This window comes from Artemia sp. Qi Xiang Cuo, chromosome 2 (genome assembly GCF_049724085.1).
Source record: "Artemia sp. Qi Xiang Cuo chromosome 2, ASM4972408v1, whole genome shotgun sequence".
Taxonomy (NCBI): Eukaryota; Metazoa; Arthropoda; class Branchiopoda; order Anostraca; family Artemiidae; genus Artemia; species Artemia sp. Qi Xiang Cuo.
Genome location: NC_142795.1, coordinates 14,551,937 through 14,576,380, shown reverse-complemented (window position 1 = coordinate 14,576,380; position 24,444 = coordinate 14,551,937). Strand labels below are relative to the sequence as shown.

The following is a 24,444-nucleotide window of genomic DNA, read 5'->3' as shown; positions in this document are numbered from 1 at the left end:
AAAAAAACAAAAAAAACAAAACAAAAAAACAAATAAACACGCATCCATGATCTTTCTTCTGGCAAAAAATGCAAAATTCCACATTTTTGTTGATAGGAGCTTGAAACCTCTACAGTAGGGTTCTCTGATACGCTGAATATGATGGTGTGATTTTCATCAAGGTTCTATAATTTTTAGGGGGTCTTCCCCCTTTTTTCTAAAATCAGTCAAATTTTCTCAGGTGCGTAACTTTTGATGGGTTAGACTAAACTTGATAAAACTTATATATTTGAAATCAACATAAAAATCTGATTCATTTGATGTATCTGTTGGTGTCAAATTCCGTTTTTTTAGTTTCGGTTACCATTGAGCCGGGTCGCTCCTTACTTGCAGTTCGTTACCACGAACTGTTTGATATTACTTGCTTTCAAAAATCCATGTAGCCTACTAATTGCAAATTCTTATAAATGCGAGTATAAGGATATTGTGTTGTTTTTGGCTCTTTTCCTAATGAAGGACAATCATAAACACTACCCTCATTCAAGCGCATGTTTAATGTAGTATCAATAAAAAAAAGTGGTGGGTGCAAGGTATACCCCCCGGAAATTCCTCCTCGCAAAATTTCCCCGCATGAAAAATTGAGTAGATTCAGAGAAAGTACAAATTATTTTTGTTTTGACTTGATATTTGTATTCCGTGACCACTTACAAGTTCTAAATAATTACAAACGACGTCAAACAGCCCCACACCTTATAGTCACCAATTCGTAATTAGTCGACGAGAAAAGCACCCTTATTTTAGTGGAATTTCATTGTCAATTAGTCTAAAGAGCCACTGAAAACGAAGGGAGTAAATTAGTATTGAATAAAAAAAAGGCAAGAAAGAAGACAATTAGAAGAGGTAAGAAATGAATAAATCAATGAAAAACTCCGTAGGATCAATTCCTGGAATTTTTGAAAACAGATTAAATTCAGGGAAGACTTTACTAAAGAGGTAGAAAAGTTACCATCTCTGCAAAAGGTTTATAGTTCTTAAAAGAGTAGATTCTAAGGAAGATTCCCAGGTATTAATAATTTTGTTTGCCTTTAGGGGCGATTATTTTCATATGTGGACACACATCGTCATCGACTCGGCGCAAATTACTTACAGCTTCCCGTGAACTGCCCGTATAGAACAAGGGTTTCAAACTACCAGAGAGATGGACCAATGACCTTTGCTTTTGAAGATGGGGCTCCAAATTATTTTCCTAACAGCTTTAGTGGACCTAAGGACCTTAAGATGTACCTAGAGTCCAAATTTCCCGTTTCTGGCGATGTTACAAGGTAAAAGTTATTAATTTCTCATTTACTTGCGTTCAATTGAACTTCAGCGGTTCGATTAAGCTATTATTATTTTTACCATAGTAGGCAACGCCGTCTATAAAATTTAGAACTTTGGCCTTGTTTATCCCCTTGTAATAAATAATGATGATAAATTAGATAATTGTATGTTATTTATAGTAGTATTAAATAAACAGAAACAAGTTTTTTTTTAATCAAAATTATATATTAAAAACGTATCAAAATTACTCCGCGTATAAGGGGGGCAGCTGTCTCTTTACCTCCCTCCCCCACCCCCCGCTATTTGAAAATGTGAAGCGACTTTATAGGTGCAAAAAATGTAGTTAATGAATGATTGCTAGGACTATATTTACCGGTTGCCTTTAAAATACTTGATTTGAAATATTCTTGTATAAAGCAAATGCGTGAAATATTGTAAAAAATACTTTTTATCCCATCCCAATTGCCCTTATAGTTGAGCAGTCGTCCTTAGAGTATTCAAGCTTTCAAACCTTACCGGAAGAAAAATTAAAATTTTAGCGTAAAGATTTAGGGGCTATGGAGAGGGAAGCCCACTCCCCTTGTATATGGAATAATTCGAGTAAAATGGCGGATTTTTGTAGATAGGGGCTTGAAACTTCCGCATCAGGGTTCTCCGATATACTGAATTTGATGATGTAATTTTAGTAAAGGCCAGTGGCGGTTTTGGGTGTGTTTGGTTCTTTTTCGAAAATCAGAGAAATCTTCGCAGGGCCTAACTTTTTTAGGTTAATTTTAAACTTGATGAATTTTGCATACTTAGAATCACGATAAAATTTAAAATTCTTTTAAAATTGAATTTTTTTGACGTATATATCGTTATCAAAGTAATTTTTTTTAGAGCTTCGGTTACGATTATCCCGAGTTGCTCGTTACTTACTGTTCGTTCCATGAATTTTTTTTATATTGATCTTTAGGATAATTGCTGGCTTTGTATTGCTGTATTGTTATCGTATCTTCTTCTAGGCATATTTTACGAGATTACCTCCCATTAGGTCTAGTTAAATATATATAATCATATATATGGAAATCTCCTCTCCCTAACACAAAAGTGGAATTCTTACAGAAAGACCGTTTCTTGGGCATATCCCATTGTACAGGGCATCCCATTGATAGAGGATAAGTCGTGGTTAGGTCTTAGGAGATTATGTATGGATTTCATCCTTATTACATACATACCGTTTTTAGCTGATATGAGGATATTTAGGCTTAAGTACGTATTTTATCTAACCCTGGTTTAACCCAATTTCCGGTGGCATTGCGAGCTAACAACATCTTATTTATTTTGTTTCGTAGCATCATATACCTGTGTAAAGAAAAGAAGGTAGGGGTAATCGCCCCCCTCCTATAAAGCCTGACAGACGACGATACTAAGATGTTTTAAGGAAAGTGTGTTGGAATTTGCGAAGATCTGAATAGTCGGTCTTGAAAATTGATTCTTTCATTATAAAAGGTCCTAAACAATCCGATGTCGCCGTCCTCCTGAAGCTGTGGTCATGGTTGACTTGTGTGCGTAATTTTACATTGGAGGAAGTTGCTTATCTTTTGTTTGAATTTACGTTTTAAGTTAGTTTTTTTTGTTGCCATATTTTCAGCACTTGTACTAGGGTGATAATTTTGTATTGTTTCGCGACTTACATTAGTTTTTACTAATCTTTTTCTTAATTTGCCAAGTAATTATACAGTATTCAGATATTGCGCATGTATCCACAAATGGAGAAAAAACAATATCTTTCATTGACTGTATCAATACATAGCCAAACTTCGCTAGGTCGATCTTAGGGATTGTTAGAAAACCGTGAGTTAAACACAGCAGAAGAATTTTCCTTTTTTTATAGTTATATTAAACCTGTAGCCTCTAACAACTCCTATGAAATACTTAGTTTCTTACTCGTATAAATTTTTATAGACTCATTTGAAATTAATGGGTGTTTTCTTATTTTGAATGAGTACAACAAAGAGATTTTTTCACGAGTATATTGTGAAAATTAGAGTTTCGGTTTCAAACAGTTCGTGGTAACGAACTGTAAGTAAGGAGCGACCCGGCTCAATGGTAACCGAAACTCTAGAAAACGGGTTTTTGATACCAATAGATGTATCAAAAGAATTAAATTTCAATGCTAATTTCAGATATATAACTTTCATCAAGTTTAATCCTACCCATCAAAAGTTACGCGCCTGAGAAAATTTGGCTGATTTTCAAAAAAAGGGGGAAAGACCCCCTAAATGTTATAGAACCTTAATGAAAATCACACCATCATATTCAGAGTATCAGAGAACCCTACCGTAGAGTTTTCAATCTCCTATCTAAAAAAATTTGGAATTTTGCATTTTTTTCAATAATAAAGATAACGGATGCGTTTTTATTTTTTTTTTTTTTTTTTTTTTTTTCCAGGGCTGTTCGTTTTGACCCAGTGGTACTAGAATATAGTGGGTGGGCTCATTCGAACGAAAATTAAAAGTTCTAGTGCCCCTTTAAGTGACCAAAAAAAATGGAGGGCAACTAGGCCCCCTCCCACGCTTATTTTTTCCCCAAAGTCACCCGATCAAAATTTTGAGAGAGCCATTTTGTTCAAAATGGTATGAAATATTATGAATCGGTCTTTGAAGGTGACGTAATCCCCCGAATGTCCCAGAGGGAGGGCTAAAAGTTATGAACTTTACCCAATGTTAACAGATAGTATTGGTTATTGGGAAGTATACAGAAGTTTTCAGGAGGTTTTTTTTCTGGTTGTGGTAGGAATGGGTGGGTCGGGGGTTATGTTGGAGGATCTGTTCATGAAGGAAGTTTTCATGGGGGAAGGGAAATTGCCATGAATGGGGTGCCGGACTTGCCAGCATTATTTATTGGTTATTTGGAAGTATACAACCATTTTCAGGAAGGATTTTTTCTGGAGGGGGGGCTAAAGGAGGGAGTAACTCTGGAGAATATTTCCGTAGAGGATGTTTCTTTGGGGTAAGGGACATTTCTATGAAGGGGGCGCCGGATTTCCACGCATTATTTAAAAAACGAGCAGAAATTAAAAAAAAAAACAAGTTTTTTCAACTGAAATGTAAGAAGGAATATTATAACTTAAAACGAACAGAAATTATAACGTATGTGAGGGGATTCTCCCCCAAGTTAATACCTCGCTCTTTACTCTACAGTTTTTTTTTAGTGCTTTCAAAAGAGCTATCTATTCTAATTAAACGGCCTTTGTGATTCAGGGGTTTGTGAATCAAAATTTTTTTAACTTTTAGCGTAAAGAGCGTGGTATTGATTAGGGGGCGAACCTCCTCATATACACAATAACATGTACGCAAAGAAAAAACAATGAAAAAACAAGCGATATGGCTCAATAGTAATCGAAACTTTTAAAAACGGAATTTTGCTGTCAATAAATGTATCAAAAGAATGTGTTTATAATGCTGATTCTAAATATATAAATTTTATTAAGTTTAGTATTACTCATCACAGGCTACGAGCCTGAGAAAATTTACTCGATTTTTTAAAGAGGGGCCCCTAAAAGTGAAAGGATTTTAATGAAAATCACACCGTCAGATTCAGCGTATCAGAAAACCTTATAACATAGGTTTCAAGCTCATATCTGCAAAAATCTGCAACTTTGTATTTTTTGCCAGAAGAAAAATATACGAATATAGAAGTTAGTTACGTAAGTTAATTTGTAAAGACATCCATTTAGCAAAAGAAAAAGTAAAATTTTTATGCAAATAAAAGCTGCATTAACTAAAAAACGATCAGAAATTAAATTAAAAAAATAAGTTTTTTAAACTGAAAGTAAGGAGTGACATTACAACTTAAAACGAACAGAAATTATTCCGTATATGAAAGGGGCTGTCCCCTCCTCAACGCTTCGCTCTTTACGCTAAAGTTTGACTCTGTCTCACAACTTTATTTTTTAAAGCACTAAAAAACTTTAGTATAAAGAGCGAGGTGTTGGGGAGGAACAGCCCCTCTCATATACGGAATAATTTCTGTTCGTTTTAAGTTTTAATGTCGCTCCTTACTTTCAGTTTAAAAAACTTGTTTTTTTTTTATTTAATTATTGACAAGGCCAGCTCTTTATCTTACATAAAAAAGGAATATGTGCCATTTACGCTTCACTTTCAACGTCTTATACAGTCTTACATAGACTGCTTATGTGCATAGGAACGAATGCACCGCCATGTTGCAGTATGACCTCTGACACTGGAAGACTGTACACTTAAATGCGGCACGATGTGAAATTGATGGGCCATGTCTATAGCTTACCAATAATTCTAAACTAATTGATTGTCTCAGAATTTTCTCTGGATAACATGTCAGCCTTATTTTTATAGGACATGACTTTTCTCCGTTATGATCTGTTACCTAATAAGGGCACTAGTGGTTTTAGTTTCCGTTTGAATGAGCCTTCTCCTGATATTTTCTAACCACTGGTTCGAGGCAACCGCTCATGGGAAAATAAAATAAAAAAATAAATGCGCACCTGTTGGGGCCCCGTGCCCCTTTTTATCTGATAAATGTCTCTTTTCCTTTTTACATAGATATAGAGATTTTATATAGAGATTTACATAGAGAACTACAAGATACTTTTTACATAGAGACGTACAAGATACATGGCAAATAGATATGACAATGTTTCATATGTCTTCAGTTCCGCTTATCGCTGTTTTAGCGTTATCTTTCGGTATTTGTAAGCAGGGCCTTATCTACTAACATTACTTGTTCTAGTTTAGTTTAGAGATGAGGGGGGGGGTCAAAACTGGTAGTTTTTATAACTAGTTTTTAAATCACATTGTTTGTCGAGAAACTAATGCACGTATTTTTAACCAGGTTCATACACAGGGGTAAGTCAGACCCGTTTCCAGTGTGTTTTTTATGCGCCTGTTTTTTTAAAGCTTTTTTGAATTTCTGTGTCCTATCCAAAATAAATTTCGGTACTTGTATGATATACCCCCTGCAGCTCAAGTTGTTCATCCATTGGCGCACTGTAAACTGGGTTCTTTCGCTAGTTTCTTTCAACTTAGCTTGAGAAAAGACAAAGAGAATTGATAGAATAGACTGGCAATATATAATTTTGGCTATATATTTGCACATTAGGGGGGATGGGGTAAAGTATTGGGACAGTGTGAAGTCAGAAAACAATTCTTACTTCATAATATCAGAATAATTGTAGTTAACACATTTTGCATGCAGACCCGCTGTACTTTACCCCCACCCCCCTAATGTGCATATAATGTGAAAATTAGATTTTTATCATACTATGGTATATTTTATTAAGATTAACCTAACTTCACTTTTTGAGCTGCAGGGAGTACCTAAATTTCAGTGCAAGTTCCTGTTTTCATCATGTGCTTTTGAATTTAATGGTTCACACTGTCCAAAATGCGTGACTGTAACCATGGTCTATTACCCAATCATATAGGCTAATATATGTTTGGGCTAGTATAGGCTGCAATAGGCTAGTGTGAGCTGCATCCTAGGGGTTCTGATGCTTGAAAAGCCTGCTGAGATTTTGTTAAGTCATTAAAACAAAACATGAACTTAGGAAATTAGGAACTTATGTTTATCCACTCAGCGTAAAACAAATATCTTAATTTCTGTATTTTCGATTAAGGACCTCAGCATGCTTGCTTTGATATTTGATCCAATATGCTCTGTCGAAAGAGAGGCTAAAATTATATTAGCCTACAAGCCTTATAATTTTTTCATCTAGCCCTGACTGCAGCCCTGGTGGGATTCGTGCATTATAGTATTCAAGGGATAAATGATGAATGGGAATTAAATAATTTTTATGAAATAAATACGTACACCCCCTGTTTCGTATATAAATCAGACAAATTCCCTATTTTCGCTACAATGTTACTTGGTACTTTTTAAGGCTTGTGATGCGGGCTTTTAATCATTTCCAGTTGAATATATTATTTATTCTGATTTTTTTTTTTTTGCCCTAATTTTATCAAAAATAGCAAGTGCCTTTGTATTGTTTTATTATGCTAGCTTCGTTTAACCACAAAATGTTTTGTCATGTTTACTTGAATCTGCGAGCTCCGCGGTCTTGAGTAGTTTTAAAATTGATCAATAATGTATTGTTGCCAACCGCGGAAGTTCCGCTTTGAGATTTGCTTATGCGCCGAAAAGGAGAGGAGACAACGATCGCGCTTGTGAATTTGCCAAACCTGTTTCCACGCGGTAGTTGTTGTTTGCTCGCGCTATTAGAAATTAAATTTTGTGAATTCTGTGATTTTAAATTTTACAAAATGGAATCCAAACGATTAAGTGAGGAGAATATAGATTTCCGTGTTAAAAGAGCAAGGAAAGTTTTGTCGCTTGATCAAAAAGTTGAGATATTGAACCTTATTGCAAAGGGTGAAAGTTATGCAGCCGTTGGAAGACTCATAGGAATAAATGAGTCGTCTGTGCGAACAATTAAAAAAAACGAGGCAAAAATTTTGGCATCGTACGCCGGTGATTTTGTGCACGTAGTTCAAGATTCGAATGTACAAACTATGGAGAAAACCGTTTCGTCATGGATAGGAGAACAGATGCAAAGTGGAATCGGTTTAACTAGTGATGACGTAATTGATAATGCAAAGCATGTATATGACCATATTGTCCAGACTGCAGGAGCTAGTCAATCTCCTAGTGGCTTTGAACCGAATCAAAACTGGTTTAAAAATTTTTTTAAGCGTATAAATTTGTCTAATACAGCTATCGCTAGTGACGGTGACTATGAAGTGGCAAAGGACTTCCCAGCTGAATTTAACAATTTTATAGCAGAGAAAGGCTTTCAACCGGAACAGGTTTTTAGTGCTAGTGCAACTAAGTTCTTTTGGAAGAAAATGCCCGCTAAAACTTATATATCTAAGGAAGAGCAGAAATCTTTTGGATATAGGGCGTCGAACAATCGTGTCTCACTTCTATTCTGTGGAAATGCTTCCGGTGATTATTTCATAAAACCAATGCTTGTTCATAAGTCTGCTAATCCTCCTGAATTGAGAGGCAAAAATAAAGCACATCTTCCTATTTATTGGTCTCACAATCGAAAAACTCTTGTTACAGCAGTTTCATTCATATCTTGGTTCAATAATTGCTTTGTACATGAAGTTGAACTGTATTTAAGGGCCAAAAATCTTCCATTTAAGATACTGTTAGTCCTTGATGATATTTCTGGCGTATCTAAAGACTTTGTATATGCACATCCTAATGTGGAACTGATATTTCTTCCATCGAATACTGGCTCTATTCTCCAGCCTATGAATCAAGGAATTATATCAGCATTCAAATGTCACTACATTCGTCATACTCTTACTGGAATTTTGGATTTGGTCGATAAAAATTCGGTCAACACTTTCGCAATGGAATGGGAGAGATACAATATAGCAGACGCAATTGTTAATATGAAGTTTGCTATTCAGGATATTCAACAGTCGATTCGAAATCGCTGCTGGAAAAAATTATGGCCTGAGGTTGTTAATAATTCGGATGAAGAATCGCAGTCCGATGAGATTTACAAGATTACTCGGTTGTTTCGGGCTGTGGGAGGGGATGGATTCGAGGGTATCGAGGAGTCTGAAGTTGAAGAGTATCTCGAGTCCCATGGAGAAGAAATAATCGAAGAATGTGTTGAAGGATTCATGGATGCACATTTTGACGACAGCGTAGAAGAAGATGACGCCCCTCTTCCCCAGTCAAAACTCACAACAGATGTTTTAGGCAAAATCCTACACACTGTAAAAGAATTGACCGATCTTGTGTTTGATTGTGACCCTTTTATGGAAAGAAGTTGTAAGTTCAAGCGGGAGTTACAACAAATAATTAGCCCATACAAGGATTTACTCAAAGATATGCAAATTCGACAAAGACAGTCGATTTTTAATTATGAAAAACCTAAAGTTTGTGTTCCTGTTATAACGACGATTGTAAGTACACCTGAGCCAGTTGCACATAGCTTCATTACTAAATATGAGCCAAGTGACCCTTCGCCAGAGCATCAGTGACTCTTATACTGTGCCTTTTCTTTCATTTTTTGTTGGTAAGTAGTTTTCTTACTTCCTTGTGTAGCCTACTTTTCTTAGTAAATTTTGGATAAAGGGCTCTTGGCTATGTCTGAAGCAACAGAGTTAGTTAAATTACTCGATGCCTTTTTTTATGCTCTTTCCAAATATAATAATCATTTTTGTAGGAAATGAATTTTACCCCCACCCCTATATACGAATTAAGGGTATACATTTGCACATTAGGGGGGTGTGGGTAAAGTTTCAACTTACCTCCCATTTAAATCAGAAATAAAATTTGCCCCCATCCCCCCTACTGTGCAAATATATACCCTGAATTGGTACATATAGGGGTGGGGGTAAATTCATTTCCGACAAAAATGATTATTATATTTAGAAAGAGCATAAAAAAGGCATCAAGTGGTATATTCACTTTATTTGTAAGTCAATAATTTGATTTGGTAAAAATTTACCGGTCCTTTTAAATAGCTACCTCTACCCCTTATCCCTCTAAGGAGCACAGATGTTCGAAGAACTTGGACAAACTATGAAACTTTCAGAAATTGGTCTACACCATACACAAGGACTAAGATTGTTTTGAGCCTCATAACTTGTCCAATCCTGGTTTATAAGGTTTTAATGAATTTGAAAAATATGTTTTAAATTTGGAAAAAAAAACCTAGTATGGCTTAAATTCTTATTCAAATGACTAAAATTGTGGTTGTAGGTCGGCTGCCAGACCAGGTCATCTTAAGTGATGAGGGGCGTACAGTTTAAGCCAGTTAAATTTCCTGTGACTGGTATTTGATATAAATTTGAGGGCATTAAAAATTTGTTTCCCATCTCTATCAAGAAGAGTGACTTGTAAGGATAAACTTGATGAAAAATTTTAAATTTAAGAGATCAAATTAAATTTGTAGTCAGTCTGACTAATAATATTTTGAACAAATTTAGTAAACTACTGGAATTTACCCAGAGAATTTTGGGGGATAGGTTGAGGGCCCCGGTAAATTTTTGATTATCTCACTAATTAGATAGCTAAGAATTTAACATACCTTTAGAATCATAATTTCCTTCTGGATCCAAATTTAACATTCATTTGCGTTGAAAATTAACTGTGTCTCGCCCACCTAATGTGCAAATATATGCCGAGAGTAGTATATATGCCCAGTAGTAATATATATATATTTTTTCATAAGCCACTCTTTCCTCCAAATTGATGTAATAGTTTGTCAAAATAATGAAAGATCCGTTGCATATATACAATCCAATGTATATATCTATCTTATGGGGTGGGGGTAAAGTTCATTTCCGACACAAATGAATTTTGTATGTGAGTTCAAAATGAAATCGGTATTATTTTAAATCACTAAAATCTAGTGTTTTTTTTTTTCACGGTGACAACCGTGCTTGTGTTGCTTAGTATTCTTGCTTCTTTTTTTTTGTTGGTTTTTTTTTTTTTTTTTTTTTGTTTTTTTTGTTTTTTTGTGTGTGTGTGTGTGTTGTTTTTCGTAGTTTCAGTGGGCTTTGACAGTTGATATCAACTGTTAGCCGTTTTGTAAGGAAAAGTACAGTTTATTGTTCAGTTATGCTATTTAGTAAGAACAGGCAAAAAGAAAATTCCTGTTATCTCAATATTCGGGATACTTGATAACACAAAAAGAAGACTTCTTCTTTTTTGCTATTGTTCAAGTAATGCAGGAACGATTCTAGGTGTATGAATAACGGCTGTACTGAAATAAAGGCAGTTTTTTTGCGAAAAATCGCATCTTACTTTAGTCCAGTCACTATTTACACTTGAAAAAAGGGTACTGTTCTTTTAGCTCGAAGCCACTCGAGAAGTGAAGTTTGGTTAATGTTAATGAAATAAAACAAAATATGATGAAAATATAATAGTTTCGAAACAAATTTCGGCTTTGGGGGGGTGGGGGGTAAAGCAAAGCATATATTAAATACGTAACCTAACATAACCTAGATACCTTTCCCCCCCTAAACCCTAAAAAACTAAAGTCTAAATATTTTAAACGCAATCAGAAACCAGTGTTTGCAATCCTCTGCATAAGAAATCTCCGTTGAAATTACCTGTTTGACTAGTTTCTTTTGTCATCTTCGCTGCGTGGATTCGAGCTAATAGAACAATACCAAAAAAAGAACTGGCACTATAAATTTCCACTCGAATGAGCCTCTTAAATTTTATGCCTTCCATACAAAATGGCAAAAAAAAACATATTGAAAGTATATTGTTCTTTACCAACAGCCCCAAAATTGGATAGGCCCTACTCTGTTTCCCTTGGTCGCTCCTCTGTTTATGCGACCTTTGTATTTGTCTGTGCTTCCAACATCTTTGCTTTTCTAGTTCTTACTTCCCATAAGCTTCCACTGGTCTGGCAACTGTCTAAATGACACAAATTACGAGACCACTTCGTCGCCAAAAGGCTAAAATGAGTAGCACCCCCTCCCTCATCAAAAAAAGAATAACTAGGGAATTTAGTTTTACTTCCAACTAGTTTTGGCTGAAATTCTGTAACCCCTTCTGCAATAGGTCCTGATGACATATATTTACGGGGTATCTCTCACTGACCTCTTCTACGTAAATCAGGTCGTGTTCTGATCCTCAAAAAGCCCAACAATTCCAAGAGCTCTTCATTATAAGAATTTATTCTAAAAAAATTGATCAAGTTTCTTTAAGGTTTGACAATCCAGTCAGGGAATGTCCTGATTACAAGAATTTATGAATTCCCCCTTCCCCAAAGGGGTTACAGAATGTCCACATACCAAAAGGCATGAATAAGACACCAGTTTTAACTTCTCAAAAAGCTTAATTAAGTTCGCTAAATTTTTCACACATTTTAAGTAATATTTCATCAAAGCTTTCTTATGTAGAGTTTATATATACTGATAACAAATCCGAGGTTAACACTGAAAAAAAGGGGCCAAGTACTTGTTTCAGAACAGAGATTATTTTATATCTTTATAAAAATAATGAGTAAACCATGAGTAATTTCCATAATTCGTGACACTTGCTCAAGGTACTGCATGGATGATATCAACACATATAATATCATCAAACCTAAAAACACTCCTTTATAAACAGATACTGCAGCATTGTGGCTTCAGGGAATCCTTACTTTAGGGAAGTTCAACCAGGACTGGTACATCAAGTGAGGTGAAAAAAGGCAATTCATTCGAGTGAAATAAAAATAATCAGCTAGGACTATCTTAGTGACTATCAGCTAGGCCTATCGAATGAAATAGTTTTAATGGTCGTATTTTAGTGTGAGTTTCTTTTATGTTTTCATTTGTTTTGCTGAGGACGGCCCATGGATATAGGGTCAAAATATTCATTTAGGGTTAAGGTTCCATTGTCTTAAGAAAAAAAAATTCCTGTTGTTTCTACTTGTTGTTTGTATTTATGCAACTTTTTCAATTGTCTGTAGGCTACTGGCTGCTGGCAGGCTATGTCAATTCCTGGTTCGGTCCTATTTTGGCCCAAGGGAATCCTTACTTGAGTGCAAGAACTAAGAGCAAACATTTTCACTCAAAATTTAAATTTATTTCAATGTTCTAAAATATATATATTAAAATCTGAATTATAACTGTTGACAGCCAAGCTGTTGGTAATTCAGCAACGTTTTCTCTTTACTGCCTGTTTGTGATCTGTCCAATTCCAATTTAGGTCAAACTAAAAAAAAGTCAAACAAATCAGTTTATATATATTTTCAAAAAGGAAAAAGGACTACACAGGGAAATTATTTCTTGAAAAGAGTATTCATTCAGATATTTTTTATTTCTTTTTGTTTGCAAGCACATAGTGTTGCCAATGCTCTTCCATGCTTACCTCATTTCTATGAAAATATCAATTTTCTCAGAAAAGGAAACAACTAGTTTCGGGACTTCACTATTGGTCATAAATAGTAATTATGACTTATGAGTTGTGACCAATTTGTTATGACCAATGAATCATGACCAATACAAAGTCCCGAAATTTGTATTATGACCAATTTTATTATGTATTATGAAAATGTATTATGACTAAAAAATGAAGTATGGCCAATATTGCCTATTGGTCATAAAGACTATTTGGCAAAAAAAAAAGATATTTGGCATCTACGTCAATTTGAGAGGCAATAGAAAAAAGTACACGGTTTGTAAGAAATTTGACACACCATGTTGACATATTTCTTAAATTTAAACACGAACACGAATAATTCCTTAGGATGATATCACTTTAGCAAATTGTGTGAATTTTTTTTAGTTAGATTATTTTGTGCAGCTTAAAAAACTGCATGTGAGGGTAGCCTTAACTGAATTTCAGTCAGAATAAGATCCCCTTATTTTTTTTTGTGTTGTTTTGTTTTCCTTCTTCGTTTTTGTGCTTAACCCGCATTAACACTAAGTAAAACCGCTTAAATTTCTAGTTGTTTCTAGGTATGAGTCAGGTGAGGAAGATAATTTCAGTCAAGCTCGGGTATTCTGGAGAAAAGTTCTCGGCCCTGAGGAAAAGAAACGTCTTGTTGCTAATATTGCTGTTCATTTAAAGAATGCACAACCCTTCATCCAGGTTTGTTTGTCTAAGTTTTTAATAAGTTTCTAATGTAAGTTCTAGTGTGTTTGTAAGGACCCCTCCCCCCTCAGGCTTAAGGGCATTCTGCTAATCACATGTTATTATAGGCTATTCGTAATGCGAGAGCAACTGTAACAATAACAGATCTCGCAATTTTTTGAAGTATCAATTTGTACCTAATTTATCATTTGCAGAAATGCAAAAATATTTGTAGAGGTGGCGGAAGTCTGAAAAAGGTGTTTTTTTTAGAGCGGTGGTATATTTTTTTGTGAATCACAATTGTGCTAGCTTATGATATTTTTTATTTTACATGGGGATGGTGGGAGCTTCCCTGCGACTTAATACCCAGAATACTGAAATAACTAATATGGATATTCCCAACACTTTATTTTAAGTCATTTTTCATCTAATTCTTCTGTTCCTCTTTCGGAAGAAATAGAACGTTTTGCTGCTAATATAGCTGGTCATCTAAAAAATTATAATACATTGGCCTGCTGTACACAAGAAAAAAGCGGCGTAATAAAAAAAATGGCACTATACACATTTAAGCTATATAGACAGAGCACACGCTCACACACAGTGTTGACAGCATCGATTCTAGATAGTAATACGAGTTGATAGACTCGCAAAAAAATTTGCTTATTTTACGGACTACAAATTTTTGATTCAGTAACATCTAGGAGGTCGAGTACATCAAACCCTATGTAGCAGAGTCGCTTTTTTTCTAAGAGTTAGCTACAAAAGGAAATTAAGATGTTGCATAATACCAATCTTACTTTTTGCTTATCATTTGCTCCCATTCAATCCCACAAGTGGAATATATACCTAATATGAGGTAAAGCACCAAAAGAATACAGATTAGCGAATAGACGCTTGTCAAAACAAACTTCAAACAAACAAGTTTCGCATATCTTGTGCGGATAATACCCGTGATCTGATCACAAGTAAGTGGACGCGTGCTTTTTAAAATTTATAACGTAAATGAACGCCTTGGCACCGAAGTGCAAGACTGAAAATTCTCTATTAAAGAACATTTACGGAAATTAAATGCATGAAACTGAGTTTTTGGGGTAGTTGCTTGGAAGCCCTGACACGTACGAAAATTCACGGAAATTAAATGCAAGAAACTGTGATTTTGGTGCAGCTGATCTTTGCCCAATCACTTAAGAAAATTTGCAGAAATAAAATGCAATAAACTGTGTTTTTGGTGCAGTTGTTTGTATGACCAGACTCTTACGAAAATTCACGGAAAGTAAATGCAAGAAACTGTGTTTTTGGTGCAGCTGCTCTTTGCCCAATCACTTACGAAAAATTTACTGAAATTAAAGGCAAGAAACTGAGTTTTTGGCGCAGTTGCTTGTATGCCCTGACTCTTACGAAAATTCACGGAAATTAAATGCAAGAAACTGTGTTTTTGGTGCAGCTGCTCTTTGCCCAATCACTTACGAAAATTTACAGAAATTAAATGCAAGAAACTGTGTTTTTGGGGTAGTTGCTTGTATGCCCAGACTCTTACGAAAATTCACGGAAATTAAATGCAAGAAACTGTGTTTTTGGTGCAGCTGCTCTTTGCCCAATCACTTACGAAAATTTGCAGAAATTAAAAGCAATAAACTGTGTGTTTGGTGCAGTTGCTTGTATGCCCTGACTCTTACGAAAATTCACGGAAATTAAATGCAAGAAACTGTGTTTTTGGTGCAGCTGCTCTTTGCCCAATCACTTACGAAAATTTACAGAAATTAAATGCAATAAACTGTGTTTTTGGTGCAGTTGCTTGTATGTCCAGACTCTTGTAATCAGAAATAAGGTAGTCTAGGTTCGATTGCTGTGTAAATAAATTGTAGTTTATCAGTAATAGGTCATCAGCGTAAGACATAAAGCTAAAATCTTAACCATCAACATGCACAGCCATTTATCCAGGTTTATTTTATCCTAAGATTTTTCTAAACTTCTAATGAAGGCAATTATTTCTAGTCGCATCGAGCATCATTATTTTCTACTTCTTGCTCATTTATGCCTAACTAAGAGCAGTAGTATTAATTTCTGTTCGCTTTTAGTTTTAATGTCGCTCTAGTTTCGATCGAAAACATTTTTTTTTTGTTTTTTTTTTTCATTTATTTTGTATTTGATTCTAAATATCATATTTCGGGAATGCTCATACCGGGAACAAAATGTTGACGCGTGATCCCGATTGGATCTATGACTTTCAGTGACAATGAAGTCTCATGTTTGAATCGGTTAAGTGAATGGAGACTTACACAGCCATATATAATTTGAAAAATTGGGAAAATTGGAAATTCTAATTTTTAGTGAAATTTTTAGCCCTCAGCATGTAGTTATGCAGTTTTGGTTGTAACGGGTGTCAATTTAAAAAATAAGAAACATGTCTGAAAAATCAATAAAAAAATTACTAGCAACATATTACACCAAACAACTTAAAAATGGGCACCTGCTCTTTGAAGGTGTACTTGTCGTTAGAAATTAGCTTATGGTTAATGTTTGAAATTTTGCGAACGTAAGGCGTTGTAAAATTTAACTAATTAGTTTTGCTTGTTAATTTTCATGGTTCATCGTGACGATAATGACGAAAATGTGATGCTGCCCTAAAAATGTCATAATTTTTCAATTTTTCAAAAATTTCAAAATCTGAAAGAGTCAAAAAGAATGATTGAGAATTTGAAAGAAAATGACCTTAGAAAAACGTGGTTTTTAGGTATGAATAAACCAAATATATGTCTAGGGGCCCAAAACAGTTTCTATTCTGATGTCCTTTGTTTTTTAAGGACATTCAAGTTTACGCTTCTTAATTGGTGATTTCTACTGAATGCCAGAAGTCTTTCCATCTTTTGTCATTTCTCTTCGTCCCTTGTTTGTAGTTTTCAAGGTGTGTTTTTGTTTCTGTCGTTTCTTTTTTGTTTTTCTTGACTTTTACTCTGTCTTTTTCTGGGCTCTGCCCAGATTTTTGTGATGGGTTATAAATAAAATGATGATGACGATGATTAATAACATAATTTCCTTGAAAACAGAAATTTTTTTCTGTAGAAGAGGTTCATTACTCGAGATTAGCCACCTTTGAGAATGACCATTAGGCTGGACCTAGCTGTTCTTGTAACCAGGAGATTCTCTGACTCCCGACCAAATAGATGTATTTGCCAAGACAAAATATTTGGTGATAAAGTCGTTTGTACAGGGCAATTTCATGGAATGAGAGCCACAAATAGCAGTAGTCTTAAAGTCGGGGACCGAAGATTTCAGCAATTCGAAGTGGTTGAATTTACTTTGATTTGTGAGCATGCCCTAAAATTGATTGATAGCCCTGTCAAATTCATGTCAAGATTCAGAAAAAATTTGGCTTTTTGTTTGTCCAAAATATTTACAATGCTTGACCCTTCAGCAATAAGTGTTTAAGATTCTCCGTGGGGTTCAAAAAGCTGTTTTCAAGTTTTTATCTTTAACCTCTCTATCTATCCAAAACTGATTAAGGGGTTATATTAGTGGCAAAAGTAAATTGCTAAGACTTTTCACTAAGAACTTGTACAACTTCCATGAATGTCATGGTGCTGGTAGGTCTTTTCATGATCCCACCACCGCACTGTTCCCACTTTCAAGGTCTGGAAAATCTTGTGAAGGCTGGTTTTAATAAAAAAAAAAAAAAAAATCATGGCTGGCACTTGAATTTTAGTCAGGTTTAACTTTTTAGAAAGATTCTTGGCCCCGGGAAAAATAAGTGTATTGTTGCTAATATTGCTGGACATCCCAAAAAATACACAGGCATTCATCCAGGTTTCTAAGTTTCTAATGAAGGCAGTTATTTCTACTCGGCCGAACATCATTATTTTCTACTTCATGCTCATTTATTCCAAAATGAGAGCAAAAGACTTTCTTAAGGAATAAAGAGAAAAGCTTCGTGCTTCTTCTTTTTTTCATCTGCTAGTATCTTAATTTAGGTTTGTTGTAGTCTCTACTGTAGGTTTCTGGGCCTTTATTATGAAAGCTTTAATAATTTTTAAGTCTACTTGAGCATTCTTTGTTCAGAATCAGGGGGTAAAAAAAAAAAAAAAAAAAAAAAAAAAAAAAAAAAATTCTTGAACTCGAGCCAAATCCTAAGCGTATCCTTTCTTAAAGTTAAAAGTGGTGATCTTCCAAACCTTAAAATTAGGCTAGGAATGAAGGTAGGAGCTTTAAACGAATAACTGGAAACTTTTTTCTTAAGCCAAAATGGGGGCCAAGGTGTCAGAAGTTTCCATTGGACTAAAAAAAAATGTATTGGAGTCCAAAAATATTAAACGGGTTTGTCAAATCGCTTTTATGGATTATTTTTTTAATCTATTTTTTTAACTTGTTTCAATTCGGATGGTAGGTTTTGGTAATGAATTAGGATATTTCTCTTGATTGTGGTCATATGGCTATTGCACTTATTCGTGCAAAAAAATAAACTTTGTATTTTGAGGATAACGAATTGAAGTTTGACAAAATGCGCGTTGCTAATGCCAGAAAATTGGAAAATCTATGCTGCTTAAAAAGAAGAAGAAATATTGGCTTAGAATTTCAACTTAGTTCTTGCCCCTATTATTTTATATTTGTTTTCTGTCCTTCAGAACTCGAGAACGCCAGAACCCTAAGCATTCTAAGACTGACATGCTTGCGAATAATCCTTTTCCATCTTAGCTTGCCAATAACTGCTGCTTTTGTACCCTCTTAAGAAATACCCAAATATTTTGCGTCATTATTTCATAGTATTTTTCTGGGAAAAGTTGGGATGTCTGGCTTTTCTCTTGTCCCCTTGTAGGTTGTTTATATATTCTATAGTTTGCATTTTTCTGTTCGTTTTGAGGTTCAACAACAACCTTTTTTTTGCATTAGCTCATTTTGTGTAATTAGAAATAATAAGATAGAAAAAAAGTGGAGATTGTAATCAAAACTATAATTTAAATGAAGAGCTCAGTCCAAAAATTCAGTAATTTGTATGAATGACAGACGGAGAGAATCACATTTGAAGTTTCTTGCTGATATTCAAAAGCAGACTAGTACGCAGATGAACAGAAGATTGAAAACATCCTGTGTTGTAACACAATAATGAAAATTGCTGACTTGAGTGCCTCCTACGCCTACTAGAGCAATAATTTCTTCTAATGGATATAATTTTGAACCTTTTTTCTTGGAGAGACTCTTAGACTTCTAGACAACGAAAAAAAATTATAATAAAAAGCCTACCAAAATTGAAAAATAAGATACGATAAAAACATTTAAGCTTTTCATAACCAAGTATTTCGAAGCACTAAAGAACAAACTTAAGTAGTTTTTGTGTCATCAAGGTTTTCGTGGTTTCAGGCAGTAAACGTTATTGAATTAGCTATAGCGTTGTAGCTAGAAATAGCTAGTTATAATAACAACTAACTTGAAATAGCTAGTTATAATAACAATGTTTTCTTCTGTTCCTTATTCATCAACCCCCATGAGTCCCATCACGCTCGGCTAGCTGTTTCAGGGCTTTTCCAGTTAAAAGATTTTTTTTTTTTTTTTTGCATCGGTAGGCATTTGTCTTTTGCAAGATATTGCAGGCTGATGATGTTATGGATTATAAACGCTGTCTGTACACTGTTGCAGTGGGAAACCATGTCATCATAACACGTGTGTTCAGCCATTGAAGATTTGAGTTGAGAAGCTGGGAAGTTTTCATGTATTGGAGGTGACTGGTTGAAGGTCTATTTTTTATTGAATTTTGGTTTATATTCCTGCCTTTCCGGTAATATCTCGGTATGTTCTACTAAGGATGGGGTGAACTGCTTTGCAGAAACTAGCAGAAGAAGTAAAGCTGGAGTTAGACATATTCTCTGTGCTATGGTTAGAGAATGCCTTACGTTGTCTGACGACGCAATTTGGATGATCAGTGTGCCGCAAGTTTTTACTTTAATTTGGGTAGAGATATGCTTCTGTTTCCGTATTTGGGACCGGGACTTCAAATTAGTACTGGCTCAGCTCAGATGTCGTTTTGCATTATTTAAGGTGATTTCCAGAGGTGGTGTGACTTCCAAGTAAAGGAAGTTGCCATCCACTCTGTTTTCTCTGTTAATTTTCATTGGCTGGAATAAAGGCTAATTTCTTTCTGTACCATTGCGTTAGTTTGGAAGGTGCTGTGCATATTCCCCCATTTCTACCTGTCATTGAGCAGGTCTTATGTAGTAGAATTATCACAGCTGTTTCTTATGGTTCCGGAAAATGAGATGCGCTGACTGCAATTTATGAAAGAGGTTATCGACTATCTCGTATTCTACTTTGAGGAATATCGCCGGTATTCCGTCAGGGTCAAGAGCTTTATTAGATTTGAAAGCTTTTATGGTTGTCTCTGTTTCAGATCCTATAGGGATCTAGTCTAGTAATGGGTTTACATTTTTGCTGAAACGAGCAGTCCATCTTTGAAAAATGACAACCTTTTATAGTAGTACTATGTATCCAGGATAGCAAAAGTCTTGATATGTTTTCATTTAGCAAGTTTGCCCATCTGTTTTTATAGGCATTGGAAGTTGCTGTTTCGTTGGATCAAAGAGCTTGGCGTATTTTCTTCTCAGTAACTTTTTTTTTGTAGTTGGAATTTTCTTTGCTAATTTTGTCTGTTTTTTTGTATTGGATGCACGTCTCATTGCACAGCCTTTTTATTTCATCAGTTTTCCATTTTCCTTTTTTTTTTTATTTTGGTAACCAATCACTTCAACTGTCACTACATTAACAATGCCCATGCTGTTCTGCGCTAATAGGCTATAGTATGTTTTTTTTTTCAGGCTGTTTTAGCCTGTTTGACCTGCGCTCTTTTAATGGAAGAAGCGTTGACTAATTCTTAGACATCACACGAATTGAGAGTTCTTAACCTTGCAGTTGTTGAGGCACGTCCGAGGTAAAAACTCAAAACGCTGTGTTTAGCTGGTGGTCTTTGAAACGCATATACTTCCGCATGCGTTAAAGGTAAAGGTAGGATGCGGACTAGACCCAGGTCCAACGGCGGTGCTGATCTCCGTTTCGTGGCCCTTCAGCCAGGAAGTGCATGGGGGGGGGGCCAGCCAACCTATGCTCAACCCTTCCTGTTTACCTTCCCCAGATTTCTCCAGGTACCCATTTAGAGCTGGGTTGAGCATGCGTTACCAGCCGCAAGATTCATAATAAACTAATTTTTAAGAATTCTTAAGTTGATTTTTCCAAAGACATTGAAATAACAACATGTTTTATCCCTGGACTCATCTTACTGCTACTACTAAAAACTCACTGCAGTAACTATCCGCTTGAGGCCAATACAGCAAGTACGATTGTGAAATAAATAAGCAAAACTAATTTGTTAAATTTAACAGTGGTTTTTTCCGTTATTATTAAAAAATTAGCAATATTTTGATTCCAAAAGACAACTAAAACTTCAAAGGAAAGTTATATCTTCAAGTTATTTGGTGCCATATGTTTCTGGCTTATTCTTGGCTTTTTTTTTCATATTCCCTTTTTTTGTAAGTTTGGTGGCCGTTACTACCAAAAAATGCACAACCGCATATGATGATTCAATGTTTGCTGAAAATTCATTTGGAACATCAGTTTGAACAGTTTTTGGTACAGCCCAAGCGAAAAGGAGAGATTACAGTCCGATAATTCCATATTAAAGTGTGTGCCTCAATTTCATTGGTTTATTTTGCTGTGGTCGACTTTCACTTTTTAGCAGATCAAACTATTCTTTAAGTGTATATCAGGAAGGGAAGACAAAGAACCCGATCTTTCCATCTATTATTGTTTAGTCCATATTTTTTCGAAAACCGGCGGACACATTTTTCCCGAGCAAAATCGATGTATTGCCTTGAGTGCTCCTCTGGCTGACCGAATTTCAAACAGTAAGCTGTACCAAAAATGGAGTTAATTCCGCTTTCTAGGACTATAATTTGAAAAGGGTTAAAATAGCTAGGACATGTTCTGCGGATGAAGGATAACGGATTGCGAAAGATCGTCCTTTTTCGTTAAATATTGAATTCCTTCCTCTTCCTAATTTTTAATGTATATAGTTGTTTTGGTTTACACTTAACCAATTCAAAATAATTCGAGTTCATTTTCACCCAACCCAGCTTAAAAAGCTGGGTTCATAAAGCCGGGTATATGTTCTTACTGATTCTAACATACAGCCAGTATTCAGGCTATATCTGTTCATTCGCCATTCAATCAATTCTTCTTTACAGGAAAGAGCCATCAAGAATTTTAGTGAAGTTGATCCAGCCTTTGGAGGAGGAATTAGGGATGTCATGGGAGCAAAGTTCATTGCCAGCCTTTAAGTTTTGTTTTTATTTTTCTCTGGCGCCGCTTTTGGGAGTGTCTTTTGCCACTTACCTCAAAGCTACTCAGTCGCTTGCAGTTCAGATGATTGTTTATGCTGCCGTGGGAACTTGTCATGTATAATTATCGGTAGGGATAACGTGGTTTTAACAATCAGAGAGGCTACAGTAACCGAAAAGACCTCTTTGATTTTGAGTTATTACTGTCTTTGGGGAGTTTTGTTACTAAATCTTTTATTGAAGGCACAGTGGAAGTGTATGATACCCTATTATAATTCAGGTTTAGTTTAGGCTTCATATATAAATATGCTTTTAAGTTATTTTGGTTAAATTTTGGTGTATTATTTTAAAATAAAGTTATGTCGCATAATTTTTTTTTCGTTTCATTAGCGCTAAAATAATGGTTGTCATTCCTGTATACAGAGAAAAATATTGCTTATTTATGTCCTTTTTTGTCAAGAGTTCTGAATTTTTTTTTGTATATTCCTCGACCGCCTATTTGTTTATTAAGTGACTGAATAGAATTTTAAAACACCGAAAATATATTTAGCTTTCAGTAGACTGTAAATGACATTCTAGTCTTGAGGGTGGATCATTAAAGCAGAATGAGGAATGAAGAATGAGAATGTTTAAGGGGGAGGGGCTGCCCCCTCCCCCTTAAACACTGTAAAGGTTAGAGTATCATTTGTGCTTCACTGTAAACGATTCATGTTTCCAAGAGTGTGGTTTTTATTTGTCATAACGTAAAAAAAAGAACCCATAATGTTAGTCAAGAAGAAAAAAAAATCAAGCAAAAAAATGTTAATCAAGCTTTCCTTGAAACAATGCATTTGTGGCTTTCAATTTACTTCCTTCGCAAAATACTCTTCACAAAAGACAAGCGAAATTAATTGTTTGGGCTTTTCCACTTGTGAAATTAGTTGACTTGTGAAATTAGTGAATAACTTGTTTTGCGCAGTAGTATTACTTTGGAAAAGAAGAATGAATTAATTAAAATTCAAACGATTTGTTACTTTTTAAGTATGTTTTAACACTGTACATACAGAAAGGTAAAACTGACCTGCAGAATAAATACCACTGCCAAGAGATTGGGTCCCACCCCCCATATCGGGGGAGTTCGTAACAGAGGGGCTCAGGCCCCTGTATACCTTTAGTTCAGGGTTATTAATGCATCCAACTGATAGTATCATGGTATTGTGGGATCAGCAAGATCAAATGACTGTCACATGAGTATAGTAAAATTTCCAAAATATCTTACATTTGGAGTTGCAAATAAAGTACACATTGCTAGAATGGATAATTCATAACACCAAAACTCTGCTGAATCTTTATTTACCCTTATTTGACAGCACGTGTTTATTGATTATTAATCTTATTTGACATTATTTTCATTTATTTTTTATTTTTAACATTATTTTATTAATAATAAATAAATAATAAATTTCATTTATTTTTAACATTATCATGATTCTGTACTGCTGTACTGAATCAGTACTGGCAGCGACTAAAATTTTCTTGTTACTCTTCCCCCCAGAAAATCTTTAAAAACGTAAAGTTTTGGTAGAAAAAAGTAGATTCGTTCCCCATCCCCTCCCTAATTGACAAGTAGTATGATAAGAAATGTTAAAGTCTTTACGAGAGATAGAAAAAACGCCGGATAGTTTGTGACTGAAATGAGTGCCTGGGTAGAGAATGATGCCAAAATAAAAGACAGATGCGACATAGCGAAGGTCCTTACCTCCCTCTTCTCCAAAGTTTGTCCAAAGGTTTTCTTGGAAAATAGAAAATGGTTTTCTAAAAATGCACTTTTTTATCTTTCTATGGTTAAATGGCCAAAAACATTTACTCAAGTCTGCGTCAAGCAACGCTGAACGTAGAACGCCTACCAACCCCTTCAGCTGTTTTAAAGGAGTCGATTGTATGAATAGTGAGCAGTCATATTGCAAACATAAAAGTGAAAATTATTCGTCTATTATTTACTATACACTTCTTATTTTTATTGCTTGTAAGAATTAATTTCAATTTTTATTTATCTTTCTTGTTTTGAATAGTGCTTTGACAGTATACAGTTTCGTTATACATTTGAGCGTCTTAAACCCCCCAAAAAATACCTCATACCCCTGGGTATGATTTAAACTCCTGGCCCACAAAAAGGCTGGTGTTGCTTGATGAGCCATATAATCATTTTTTTCCCTTTTATTTATGATTTAGGCTTCTTGTGTTTCCTATTAGCCAGATTTTTTTCTTTCATAGACTATTAGACTATTTT

At 35.0% G+C, this 24,444-nt stretch overlaps 1 protein-coding gene across 1 annotated transcript; it reads left to right on the top strand.

Moving 5' to 3' along the window:
• The first annotated feature begins 1,063 nt into the window (after positions 1 to 1,063).
• Positions 1,064 to 22,545, top strand: LOC148954929 (catalase-like). Its single transcript, XM_089099191.1, has 3 exons — positions 1,064 to 1,301; positions 13,746 to 13,878; positions 22,083 to 22,545. Exons 1-3 carry the CDS (start codon positions 1,186 to 1,188, stop codon positions 22,173 to 22,175), a joined length of 342 nt encoding a protein of 113 aa, XP_088955317.1. The 5' UTR covers positions 1,064 to 1,185; the 3' UTR covers positions 22,176 to 22,545.
• The last annotated feature ends 1,899 nt before the right edge of the window (positions 22,546 to 24,444 follow it).